This window comes from Rousettus aegyptiacus, unplaced genomic scaffold, assembly GCF_014176215.1.
Source record: "Rousettus aegyptiacus isolate mRouAeg1 unplaced genomic scaffold, mRouAeg1.p scaffold_m13_p_14, whole genome shotgun sequence".
In the NCBI taxonomy this organism is placed as follows: domain Eukaryota; kingdom Metazoa; phylum Chordata; class Mammalia; order Chiroptera; family Pteropodidae; genus Rousettus; species Rousettus aegyptiacus.
The window spans coordinates 37,974,597-37,987,051 of NW_023416289.1; the positions used below are offsets into that span (position 1 = coordinate 37,974,597).

General features: G+C 36.0%; 1 protein-coding gene across 11 annotated transcripts in view; it reads right to left on the bottom strand.

Moving 5' to 3' along the window:
• Nucleotides 1-2,410: 2,410 nt before the first annotated feature.
• ZNF420 (zinc finger protein 420) overlaps nt 2,411-12,455 on the bottom strand; it is a 46,567-nt gene continuing 36,522 nt past the window's right edge. For all 11 annotated transcript variants that reach the window (XM_016133309.2, XM_016133305.2, XM_016133307.2 and 8 more), the window contains one exon: nt 2,411-5,531. In XM_016133309.2, coding sequence (XP_015988795.1) covers nt 3,613-5,349 — 1,737 coding nt within the window. In that variant the 5' untranslated portion in view covers nt 5,350-5,531 and the 3' untranslated portion in view covers nt 2,411-3,612. The remainder of the gene's footprint in view (nt 5,532-12,455) is intronic.

Here is a 12,455-nt window from a genome sequence, read left to right on the forward strand (position 1 = left end):
ATACAGCCTATCTTGGTTAATGTTCTGAGTGCTTAAAAACATGTGTAGTCTATGGTTGGTGGAGTGTTCTATAAATATTTAATTATAGATATGACTAAAATAAAGGCAAAACAAACAGCATCACTTAGAGCATTTTTGTATTTATGTCCTGGTACATCTGTGCAATTTTTCAATAAGGGATATATTAATTATACGCTGAATATATATACTAAGTTATAGGCATGTGCAACTTTAAAATTAATAAATGCCTGTTTCTCTAGTTATGATTTTCACACACCAGATGAAATTCCCATTCCTCCAAATCCTACACTTGGCAGTTTTATTTTCCCAATAGATATTTGTGAGATGGTATCTCAATATAGTTCTGGTTCACATTTTCCTGATTACTGACGAAGACAAGCAACTTTTCTTGTTTGATTTATGCTTTCTCTTCTGTGAAATGCCTGCATATGCATTTATTTTTCAACTAGCTTGTTTTTCTGACTTAAAGTTTATGTTTTCAAGGTATTCATCTACTCTTGTGCCAGTTATGTTTATTGCCTCACAGCTCCAAATTCAACTTTCAGTACCTGCTCTGCTATAAAGGACTGGCTTCCAAGCATTTTCTTCTTTACAGTGAGTGTGATGTTAACCTTTTCAAGAGGCTTTTCTTACTAGTCCTGGTATGGAGAGTTTTGCACTTTTTCCTACTACATGGTAGGTTAGCAGTGTGGGTGTATAAGAACAATAAGTGGTGCTGTGCCCCAGCCATTTACCCATACAGCATATAGTAATCCCTTGGCAAGTATGCAGCCCAGCCAAGGCCAAACTGACTACCTTCCCAACACAATGCGAACTGCTGGGTAGCCAAGTGCCCAGAAAAAAGTGAGAATTTTGGCTGTCTGCCAAAATTATAGTACATCAGCAAACATGTGACTATGTGACTATAAGAACATTCCATCATAACAAGTGAGGAAACTTCATGTATGAAAGTTTTCTGGGACAGAATGTATTTTCCAAACATGGCCACCAAAATATATCCCATCTCATGTGCTCTACTTACGTGACACTCTACCATCAAGATGCAGTGGCCTAAACCAATAGGAAATGGCAGGAGTAATTATGTGATTTCAAGCCTAGATATGGAAGCATCTTTATGGCACATTGTATTTTACAAAGATGGCTATAATATATCCCATCCTACAAGCTCTCCTTATGATGTGACATTTCTTTTATTGCACTGTGAATGCATCAACCAATGGAGTATGGCACAAATGATATGTGATTTCTAAGGCCCCATGATAAAAAATACATGTACTACCATCTTGTTCTTTGGGACATACTCTTGGAACCCAAGTCACCATGATAAGCAATCGCATGGAGATAATCACATATAGGTATTTTGCCTAACAGCCCTATTTGAAATTCAGCTGACAGCCAGAGTCAATTACCAGACATGTGAGCAAGACTTCAGATAAATGAGGTTTTAGATTATTCCAGCCTTCAGCTATCAAGTGACTCCCTAGCTTTCAAGCCACCATCTGATGATGCTGTATGGATCAGAAATGAGATGTTGCTGTCAAACCCTGTCCAAAATTTTGTAGATGTGTGAGCTAAATAAACGAACACTGGATTATAAGCCAATTTTGGCTTACTCCTTCAAATCTTGACTCAAATCTTTCTTTCTCCATGGTCTGCCCTGATCATTCTATTTCATATAGCAACCTAAACTGTCATATCCCCTTCAACTCCTTTTGAATGACTCCCCTCCTCCCATAACACTTCTGTTCTCATATACTCTACAATGTATTATTTTATCTCCTCTTGCTCATCGATATACCCCAAACACCTAAGAGTGTGGCTGGAATATAATAAGCACTAAATACACAAGAAATTATGTTTTTAGAACAATAGGTTTGGGGAAAACGTTTTAAACTCTTCTTTGCTGGCAGACCCACTGCCTTTGCATGGATAGGCAATGGTCTAATTTCTTTAGACTGCCATTTTATATCACTATAAATGGCTTCAGTTAATCAGTTTGGTATTTTGAATCCTACAAGTCTCAAAATTCTGAAATTTATCATCAACCTGAATTGAGCACCTGCATCTCTTAAAGCAATATTGGTCTCCATCTCTGCTAGCAGCCTCTGTAGCTACCTCTACACTAAATTTCTTCTACAACACATTACTGAATGCAGCAAGATATATCCAACACATACATTCTGAATCACTCTTACCATTTCCTCTAATATTACACCCTTGTCTTGTCTAAAAAAAACCCAAAAAGCTTCAGTTTTCTAAACTGAGGTGGGTAGATCATCATTCTCCATAGCCCTTAAGCAATGCCATATTTGATATTTCTTTTATCAACAGCATTGCACGTCCAGGTACAGAACTATATCTTTAATAATTTTTAGTGTCAATAAAAAAATGACAACAGCATCAACAAATTTATTTTCATTTTATATAAAGAAATACAGGAAGCTAGCAGATCAGAATTGTTATGGTTTTTCCATAAAATTAAAGCTGAGGTGTATACTTATTGCGTTTTTGCTTCACCATCCTTAATATCCATTTTCAAAGTTCCCATAAAATTGCCAGAGCTGCAGATTAAATGTCCATATTATAGGCAGAATCTTAAAAAGTAGAGATAAAGGATTTCTTAAATGTCCTTCTCAAACACTACTTCCATCTTGCTGATAGGCAAGGGAGGCTAACATTGGTTTTCAACCATGAATTCTATCACTAAGGAGAAACAGATATTGGGTAGAGAGAAAGTGATTTGACAGACTGTCATCATTTTTCATTGCAAAAATCTGTAATGTCGGTTTTTATTTTTAGTTTAATCAAAAGCTGTAAATCCAAGTTTTTAAAAAGTTCCTAGTAGAGTTATTTTGGCTATTTTTTTAAAATTTATAAATCATATTCTTGAATTGTGGTAAGAGATGGTAGAAAATATACACCTCTTCAACAATACACTGGTTTAATCTAGTTTTTTGTTTGTTTGTTTGTTTTTACAGTATGAATTTCCTCATAAGCATATGGGATGAGATCTGAATGAAACTTTCATACATTATGGCATACAGTGCTCCCTACTCACATAATTGGGGTTAAGTGTTAATGAAAGATTTCTCAATATTCATAAGTGTCCTCATCTCACGCAAATTCTCTAACACTATAACGATACCTAATATTTGTGACATGTTATGTTCAAGGCACTGTTCTAAGAGCTTTATATGTAATAATTCATATAATACTTCCAAAGATCTTATAAGGAAGGTATTTTTCTCAGATTTTCTTACAATTAAATGAAAGTAGAGGTTAATTATCATGATAAATGTCACAAAGGAAAGCAATTGGTAAAGATAATGCTGAAAAAGATGTGCTATGGCTAAAGACCTTCCTATATTTACTACATTAACAAATCATTGTCTATTTAAGTTTGCTAAAGTTTAAGAGGTTTCTAGTAATGATAATTTTTCTACATGGACTACGTTAACATTATCTTTCCTCATATAAATTCACTGATGCTAAACTCTATGGGACAAGTGTGCTCCCATATTCACATTTTAAGAATTCTTTGATAATAGGTTGAGCGGAGAATGCTCTCTATATTAATCATAAAGAATCAATTTATATATAAACTTGTGAGGCATGAGTAAAGTCTATCCCACATTCCTTATGTTCAAAAGCTTTCTCACTGATATGATTTCTTTGATGTTGAGTTAGTTGTGAACCACGAGTAAAGGCCTTCCCACATTCCTTACACTGATATGGTTTCTCACCGGTATGAATTCTCTGATGTCGAGAAAGATGTGAGCTCTGAGTAAACGCTTTTCTACATTCTTTGCATTCATAGGGCTTCTCACCAGTATGGATTCTTTGATGTAGAGTAAGTTGAGAACCATGACTAAAGGCCTTCCCACATTCTTTGCATTCATAAGGTTTTTCTCCAGTGTGAATTCGCTGATGTTGAGTAAGCTGTGAACCACGAATAAAAGCCTTCCCACATTCCTTACATTGATAAGGTTTCTCACCTGTATGAATTCTCTGATGCTGTATAAGTAGTAAGCCACGAGCAAAGGCCTTCCCACATTCATTACATACATACGGTTTCTCACCGGTATGAAGTCTCTGATGTTGAGAAAGATGTGAACTCTGAGTAAAGGCCATTCTACATTCTTTACATTCGTAAGGCTTCTCACCAGTGTGAATTCTCTGGTGTTGAGTAAGCTGTGAGCCACGAATAAAAGACTTCCCACATTCCTTACATTCATAAGGTTTCTCACCAGTGTGAATTCTCTCATGTTGAGTAAGTTCTGAGCCACGACTAAAAGTCTTTCCACATTCTTTACATTCATAGGGTTTCTCACCAGTATGAATCCTCTGATGCCGTGTAAGGAGTGAACCACGATTAAAGGCTTTCCCGCATTCCTTACATTGATAGGGTTTCTCACCAGTATGAATTCTCTGATGTTGAGTAAGTTGTGAACCATGACTAAAGGTCTTTCCACATTCCTTACATTCATAGGGCTTCTCGTTGGTATGAATTCTCTGATGTTGAGTAAGTTGTGAGCCACGGATAAAGGCCTTCCCACACTCTTCACATTTATATGGTTTTTCACCAGTATGAATCCTCTGATGTTGCATAAGTAATGAGCCACGAATAAAAGCCTTCCCACATTCTTTACATTCATATGGCTTTTCCCCATTATGAATTTTCTGGTGTTGAGAAAGCTGTGAGCCACAAATAAAAGCTTTCCCACATTCCTTACATTCATAGGGTTTTTCACCAGTATGAATTCTCTTATGCAGAATAAGTTGTGAGAGCTGAGTAAAAACCTTTCTACATTCTTTACATTCATAAAGTTTCTCACCAGTATGAAGTCTCTGGTGCAGAGTAAGTTGTGAGTTCTGAGTAAAAGCCTTCCCACATTCTTTACATTCATAAGGTTTTTCACCAGTATGGACTTTTTGATGTCGGGTGAGTTGTGAACTACGAATAAAAGCTTTCCCACATTCCTCACACTTATATGGTTTTTCACCAGTATGAATTCTATGATGTAAAATAAGTTGTGAGCTCTGAGTAAAGGCCTTCCCACATTCCTTGCATGCATAGGGCTTCTCACCAGTATGAAGTCTCTGATGAAGACTGAGCTGTGAATCACGACTAAAGGCCTTCCCACATTGCTTACATTCATAGGGTTTCTCACCAGTATGAATACTTTGATGTTGAGTTAGGTGCGAGGCTCGTCTAAAGGCCTTCCCACATTCATTACATTTATAGGGTTTCTCAGTAGAATGACATCTGGGATATTGAGATAAGTAAGTATGATGGTTGAAAATGGACATTTTTCCATATATGATCATTCCTTGCCTGAAATATTCCTTCTGATTTTCCAATGTGCCTCTGACTTCCAAAAAATCTCTAGAACTGAACTCCTTAAGATCACAGTTTTCAAGCCTGTCACTTATTTTCCATTGGGATAACTCTGTTTTGTAAGTGTCCTTTTTTGGAGATAAGTCCTTATTCGCACACCTTAAAGGCAAATCTGAAAGATAAGAGAACAAAAAAATTTCTGTTGTCATTTCACAAGTAGAGCTTTCACAGTAGAAAAAATTCTATAGGAAAATATATGTAGAAAATTATATCCACACGGAACAACTGGCTTACATCAGTATTTTTAAAATACTATTTACTATGACCTACATACAATAACACCTACTTACTTTACACATCACAATCTGCTACATTTATAATTTCATAAAACAAAATCTACCATTTTCTAGTTTTCTCTTTCACTTTCTTGTACACACACAGTCAAAAACCACTAAATTGATTTTATGTTGCTATAATGTGTTAAACATGTAAAAATGGCACATGAAAGATCAGAGAATGAAAAGTCTACTGAAGATATAAGAAAGAGATTAAGAAAATTTTTTAAGTCAGTGGTTCTCAAACTCTGGTGGGGATCAAAATCACCTGGAAATCTTGTTAAAATTAAAGATGCCCAGATACCACACCAGATTAACTGAATCTGAATCTAGTGAATCAGATAAAGATCATGGAAATCTGTAGTTTTAGGACTTTCCACCAACTGATTCTTATTCAGATTAAGATTGTGATTTCCTCTCTCTGCTTAAAACTTTCAAATAGGTTCCAGATTACACTTAACATAAAATCCAAATGTGTTCTATGACTTTGATAATGCCTTTCATAGTCTGATCCCTACTTATGTACCTTATATACCCATGACTCTTCCTCTGCTTTGCTATATGCCAAACATAACCTGACTTTATTTTCAGCTCTGAAAAAATCACAAAGCCAACTTGAACTTACAACTTGTTAAGGCTGGTTCCATGTCTTTGGACTGCTCTGTATGAGATACTCTACACAAACTGACTCTCATCTTTCAGGTCTCAATTTAAATATAAATCCTTGAATTTTTAACACCCACTTCTGGTAGCAGAAAGCTAGGTAATTTAGACTGGCCTTCCTGATGAGAACAATTACACAAGTTAGACGACATATCAAAGGCACCTGACTGAAGACACTGGAGAATTAATATTGGAATCAAGAGTTAATGGGCTAAAAAACTGAAAAATATGAAAACCTAGAGAAATAAGCTGAACTTTTAGAGCCGCTTTTCCACTTAGAGACATCTTACAATCTAGAAAAGACAATTGAGAGGTAGAGAAACTAAGCTGTATTTTAGACCATTTCATAGGGCTTGGGTGACGACAACTGGAGAAAAGGGCCTATCATAAATTCTCCATTCTCTGGGATGAGAACTCTGAGGACTATACTGAGGAATAAGGGAGAAACAGTAGACCACACTGGGCAGGTATTTATACTTATGTCTAGACAAACATCTGTACAGCAAAGATTATAGCAGCTTTAATCATAATTGGCAAAAAGTGAAAATCCAGTTGTCTCTCAAAAGATGAATAAATCAACAAAGTTTGGTATTTCCAATCAGTGGAACACTATTCGGCAATAAATAGAAACAAACTATTAATTCATGCAATATAAATCTTAAATATATTTTACAAAGTGAAAAAAGCCAGACCCCCAATGACTACATTTTTTTAATTCCATTTATATGACATTCTAAAAAGGCAAAACTGTAGAGATGGAAAATATGTCAATTTTCAGGGAAAGAGTCTGATAACAAAAGGAATTTGAGACTGTAATAAAACTTTTATATTATGACTGTGACAGTGATAAATGTTGAATTAAACATGACAAAAGTTCTAAAGTATGCTAAGCTTAAAAGAAAGTAAAGAAGATCCACAGGGGCCACAATGAAACTATAATAAACATGCTTTAAAGCCACAGCTATCCTCAGAACATTTACTGTATTCGATTGTTTAGCTTGGTATCTTAATAATCTAAGTAGAACCCCCCACCCCACCCCTAAAAAAAAAAACTCAAGAGACAAGGCCAACAGTTCACAGGGATGAATAAAAATCCTCTGGGCAGTCGAGCTCCAGTATTTCTGCAGTTAACCACTGGACATCATTTCTCTAAAAACAAAAAAAAGGACTTTGCGGAAACATGGTGGAGTGAGAGACATCCCAGGATTTCTCCCCTTGAAACAACAATAAGCTGAACATCTAAAACTTAACAAAGAACACCCAACTGCACACCAGCACATCTGAGCGTGGGATCTGCACATAAGAGCTACCAAATGTCAAAACCCCGGGATTCAGGTGGTGGACTGGGAGAAATAAAGAAGCTGCCTTTCACAGCCAGCAAAGCTCCCTGCAGGAGATGGGGAAGGGGTGAAGGTGTGGGGACTTCTATGAACAGCCCTGCCTGGGGCTACAGTGAGCTCCCCGCAGTGGGCGGCAGGGCCCTGTCATCAGGGCAAAAGACAGAAAAGCAGGATGGAACTGCAGAGAAACAACAATTGATTTTTACCAGCCCCAGTTGCAAAACGGAGGCTGAGCTGCAGGCCCCAGCTCCCAATCCAGAGGGCCCATTCCCCATACCCTCTGAGACCGATCACTGCAGAGCCCCAGCAGAATCTGAGCAAATGCTGCTGAGACTGTCACTAACACTGAGAGTGATTAAATGTCTACAATAAAATTTTTTAAGAGGGCATTTTTAAGGCTTTATATAAAGCAGGGATCCAAGAGGCTTAGATGCCACCTACTGGAAACCAAAAAAAGAGAGCTTTCTTTGCAACAGGCTAAAGAGAGACCTTTATATAATAAACCCTCTTTCAGGAAAAACAGCAGAATACACTTCCATTAATGCCTAGGCGAAATAGTGCATTAAACACCATGAACAACCAAGGTGACAAGGCATCTCAGAAAGAAAAAGAAAAATCTCCAGAAAATAAGCTTACAGACATAGAACTATGCAAATTAAATGAGAGTTCAGGATGGTACTTCTGAAAAAACTCAATGAAATACAAAATGAGTGATATCGATAGTTTTAAGAATAAAAGAAAAACAACTAGATGAGCACAGCAAGGAGACTGAAACCCTCAAAAAGAACAGAATAGATCTTATGGAGAAAAAAACACACTGCAAGAGTTGAAAAATGAAATAACAAGCTTGGGAAATAGCATCAAACAAATAGAGGAAAGGATAAGTGATATCAGAGACAAAATCTAGAAATAAATCAGAAGGGAGAAAAGAGAAACAGAAGAATGAAAAATAATGAAGGAGAAATACAAGAACTAGCTGATAGCACCAGGAGAAGAAACATAAAAATAATGGGCATTCTTGAAGGTAAGGAAAAGAAACAAGGACTAGAAAGCATTTTCAGACAAATAGTGGATGAGAATATCCTAAATCTAAGGAATGAGCTGGAGCTTGGAATTCAAGAAGTCAACAGAACAACCAATTACCTCAACCCAAAAAGGCCTTCACAAAGACACATTGTATTAAAGTTATCAAAAATCAACGACAAAGATAGAATTCTCAAGGCAGCCAGGGAGAAGAAAACGGTAACATATAAAGGAAAACCCATTAGATTATCATCAGACTTCTCAGCACCAACTTTCCAAGCCAGAAAGTAATGGAATCAAATATTTAAACTATTAAGTGAAAGGAACTACCGGCCTGGAATAATGTATCCAGCTAAGCTCTCCTTTAGATGTGAAGGAGAAATTAAGACTTTCCCAGACATACAAAAATTGAGGAAATTCTCCACTACGAGGCCTGCACTACAGGAAATATTGAAAGGGGTCAGCTCACCTAATACAAAACAACAACAACAATAACAACAACAACAAAATACATAATTAGGAGTAAAGTGACTATCGGACAAATAGAAGCAGAGAAGTATAACCCTTACTAAAAACAGGGCATTTTAGTGTAAATAATAAGTGAACTGTTGTTATAACAAGATAGTAATGAACATTCAGCATACATAGGGACAAACTGAGACAACAATGACTGAAAATGGGACGATTCAAAGATCCAAATTTGCCAAGGGGAATGGAGATAAGGCATGCGCAGAAGAAAATGGATGACAATATATATATATAACTATCCTTTACATATTTGTAATGGTAACCACACACACAAGATTCAAAACTGAAGTATATAACATAAAAGAAGAACCAGAGGGAAAACCCACAAAACCCAACCAAAAGAAAAACAGTAAGGAAGCAATGCAAACGCCGAGCTACCAGAAAGCAAAAGATAAAATGGCTATAGGAATACCTCATATTTCAATAATCACCCTAAATACAAATGGACTGAACTCACCAATACAAAGGCACAGAGTTGTAGAATGGATCAAAAAACAAAACCCAACCATATGCTGCCTCCAGGAGACACATCTCAGTTCCAAAGACATTTATAGACTCAAAGTGAAAGGATGGAAAATGATATTTCAAGCAAATGGCATTCAGAGAAAAGTCGGAGTAGCAATACTAATATCAGATGAACAAGACTTCGAAATAAAAAAGGTAAAGAAAGGTACTGAGGGATACTTCATAATGATAAAGGGAATCATGCACCAAGAAGAAATAACACTTTTTAATACCTATGCTGCCAATCAGGGAGCCCCGAAATATGTAAAGCAATTACTAACAATTAAAGGAAGAAACAGACCAAAACACTATCATAGTAGGGGACCTAAATACCCCACTGTCGGATATGGACAAGTAACCTAAACAAAAAATCAACAAGGAAATAACATCCTTAAATGACACATTAGACCAGTTGGACATAATTGACATATATACAGCCATCCATCCCAAAACAGCTGCTTATACATTCTACTCTAATGAACATGGAACATTCTCAAGAATCGACAACATACTGGGACACAGAGAGAGCCTCAACAAATATAAGGTGGTTGAAATCATACCAACCATATTCTCTGATCATAATGCTTTGAAACTGGAGATCAACTGCAGAAAGAAACCAGGAGGAACCACAAATATATGGAGAATAAAGAACATGCTACTGAAGAATAACTGGGTCAGAGAAGAAATAAAGAGATTGAGAGATACATAGAAACGAATGATGATAGAACGACATTTCAAAACTTTTGGGACACCGCAAAAGTGGTGATAAGAGGAAAGTTCATATCATTATAGGCCTATCTCCAAAAACAAGAATGAGCCCAAATAAACAACCTAATACTTCATCTTAAAAAACTAGAACGAATGAAGCCTAAAGTCAGCAGAAAGAAAGGAATCAAAATTAGAGCAGAAATAAATAAAACTGAAACCAAAAACACAATAGAAAATATAAATGTAACAAAGAGCTGGTTCTTTGAGAAGACTGATGAAATTGACAAACCCCAGGCTAGACTCACTAAAGAAAAAAGAGAAAGGACACGAACAAAATCAGGGATGAAAGAGGGGAAATTATAATTGATATTGCAGAAATGTAAAGGATCATGTAAGAATACTATGAAAAAGTATTTAATACCAAATATAATAACCTAGAAGAAATGAATCAGTACCTAGAAAAATACAACCTTCCTAGACTGAATCAAGAAGAACTGGAAAATCTAAATAGACTGATCAGCAATATGGAAACTGAAACAATCATAAAAACCTACCAAAAAGTAAAAGTCCAGGACCAGATGGCTTCACCAATGAATTCTACCAAATGTTCAAAGAAGATTTAATACCTATTCTTCTCAAACTCTTCCAAAAATTCACAGAGGAGGCAATACTTCCCAACTTATTTTATGAGGCCAATATTATTCTGATACCAAAACCTGGTAAAGGTAACACAAAAAAGAAAACTACAGACCAATATCTCTTATGAAAACAGATGCAAAAAAATCCTCAATAAGATACTAGCAAACCGAATACAGCAACATATTAAAAAGATTATATACGACAATCAAATGAGCTTCATCCCAGGGGCACAGGGATGGTTCAACATACGCAAACCAATTAATGCAATACACCACATAAACCAATTAAAAAAATAATAATCATATGATCATATCAGTAGATGCAGAAAAAACTTTGACAAGATATAGCATCCTTTTATGATCAAAACACTTAAAAAAATCGGTATAGAAGGAAAGTAACTTAACATAATAAAGGCCATCTATGACAACCCTCAGTCAATGTTATAGTTAATGGTGAAAAGCTAAAAACCTTTCCTCTAAGTACAGGGACAAGGCAAGACTGCCCTCTATTGCCACTGTTATTCATTATAACATTGGAGGTCCTAGTGACTGCAATCAGGCAAGAGAAAGTTATAAAAGGCATCCAAATAAGAAACGAAGAAGTCCAACTATCACTATCTGTGGATGATATGATGCTCTACATAGAAAACCCTAAAGACTCCATAAGAACACTACTAGAAAACATTAAGCAAATACAGTCAAGTTTCTGGATACAAAATCAATGTTCAAAAATCCATAGTATTCCTATACTCTAACAATGAAGTGTCAGAAAAAGAAGTGGAAAAAATAATCCCTCTTGCAATAGCAACAAATAAAATACCTAGGAATAAATTTAACGAAACATGAGATATAATGAAAACTATATGCCTTTTTAAAAGAAATTGAAGAAGATACAAAGAAATGGAAAGATATTCCATGTTCTTGGATTGGAAAGATCAACATAGTTAAAATGACTTTATTACCTAAAGCATTATACAGATTTAATGCAATTCCCATCAAAATCCCACCGGCATTTGTTAAAGAAATAGAACAAAACATCATCAGATTTGTATGGAAACACAAAAGGCCTGAATTGGCAAAGCCAGCCTAAAAAAAACGAACAAGGCTGGAGGTATCAGTCTGCCCAACTTCGAATTATACTACAAAGCGATGATAATGAAATCAGTATGATAGTGGCAGAAAAACAGACACACAGACCAGTGAAACAGAATTGAGAGTCCAGAAGTAAACCCATATTTTTATGGGCAAATAATTTTCGACAAAAACGCCAAAAATGTACAGCAGAGAAAGGAAAGCCTCAATAAGTGCTGCTGGGAAAACTGGAAAGTCACCTGCAAAAGAATGAAACTAGACTGTT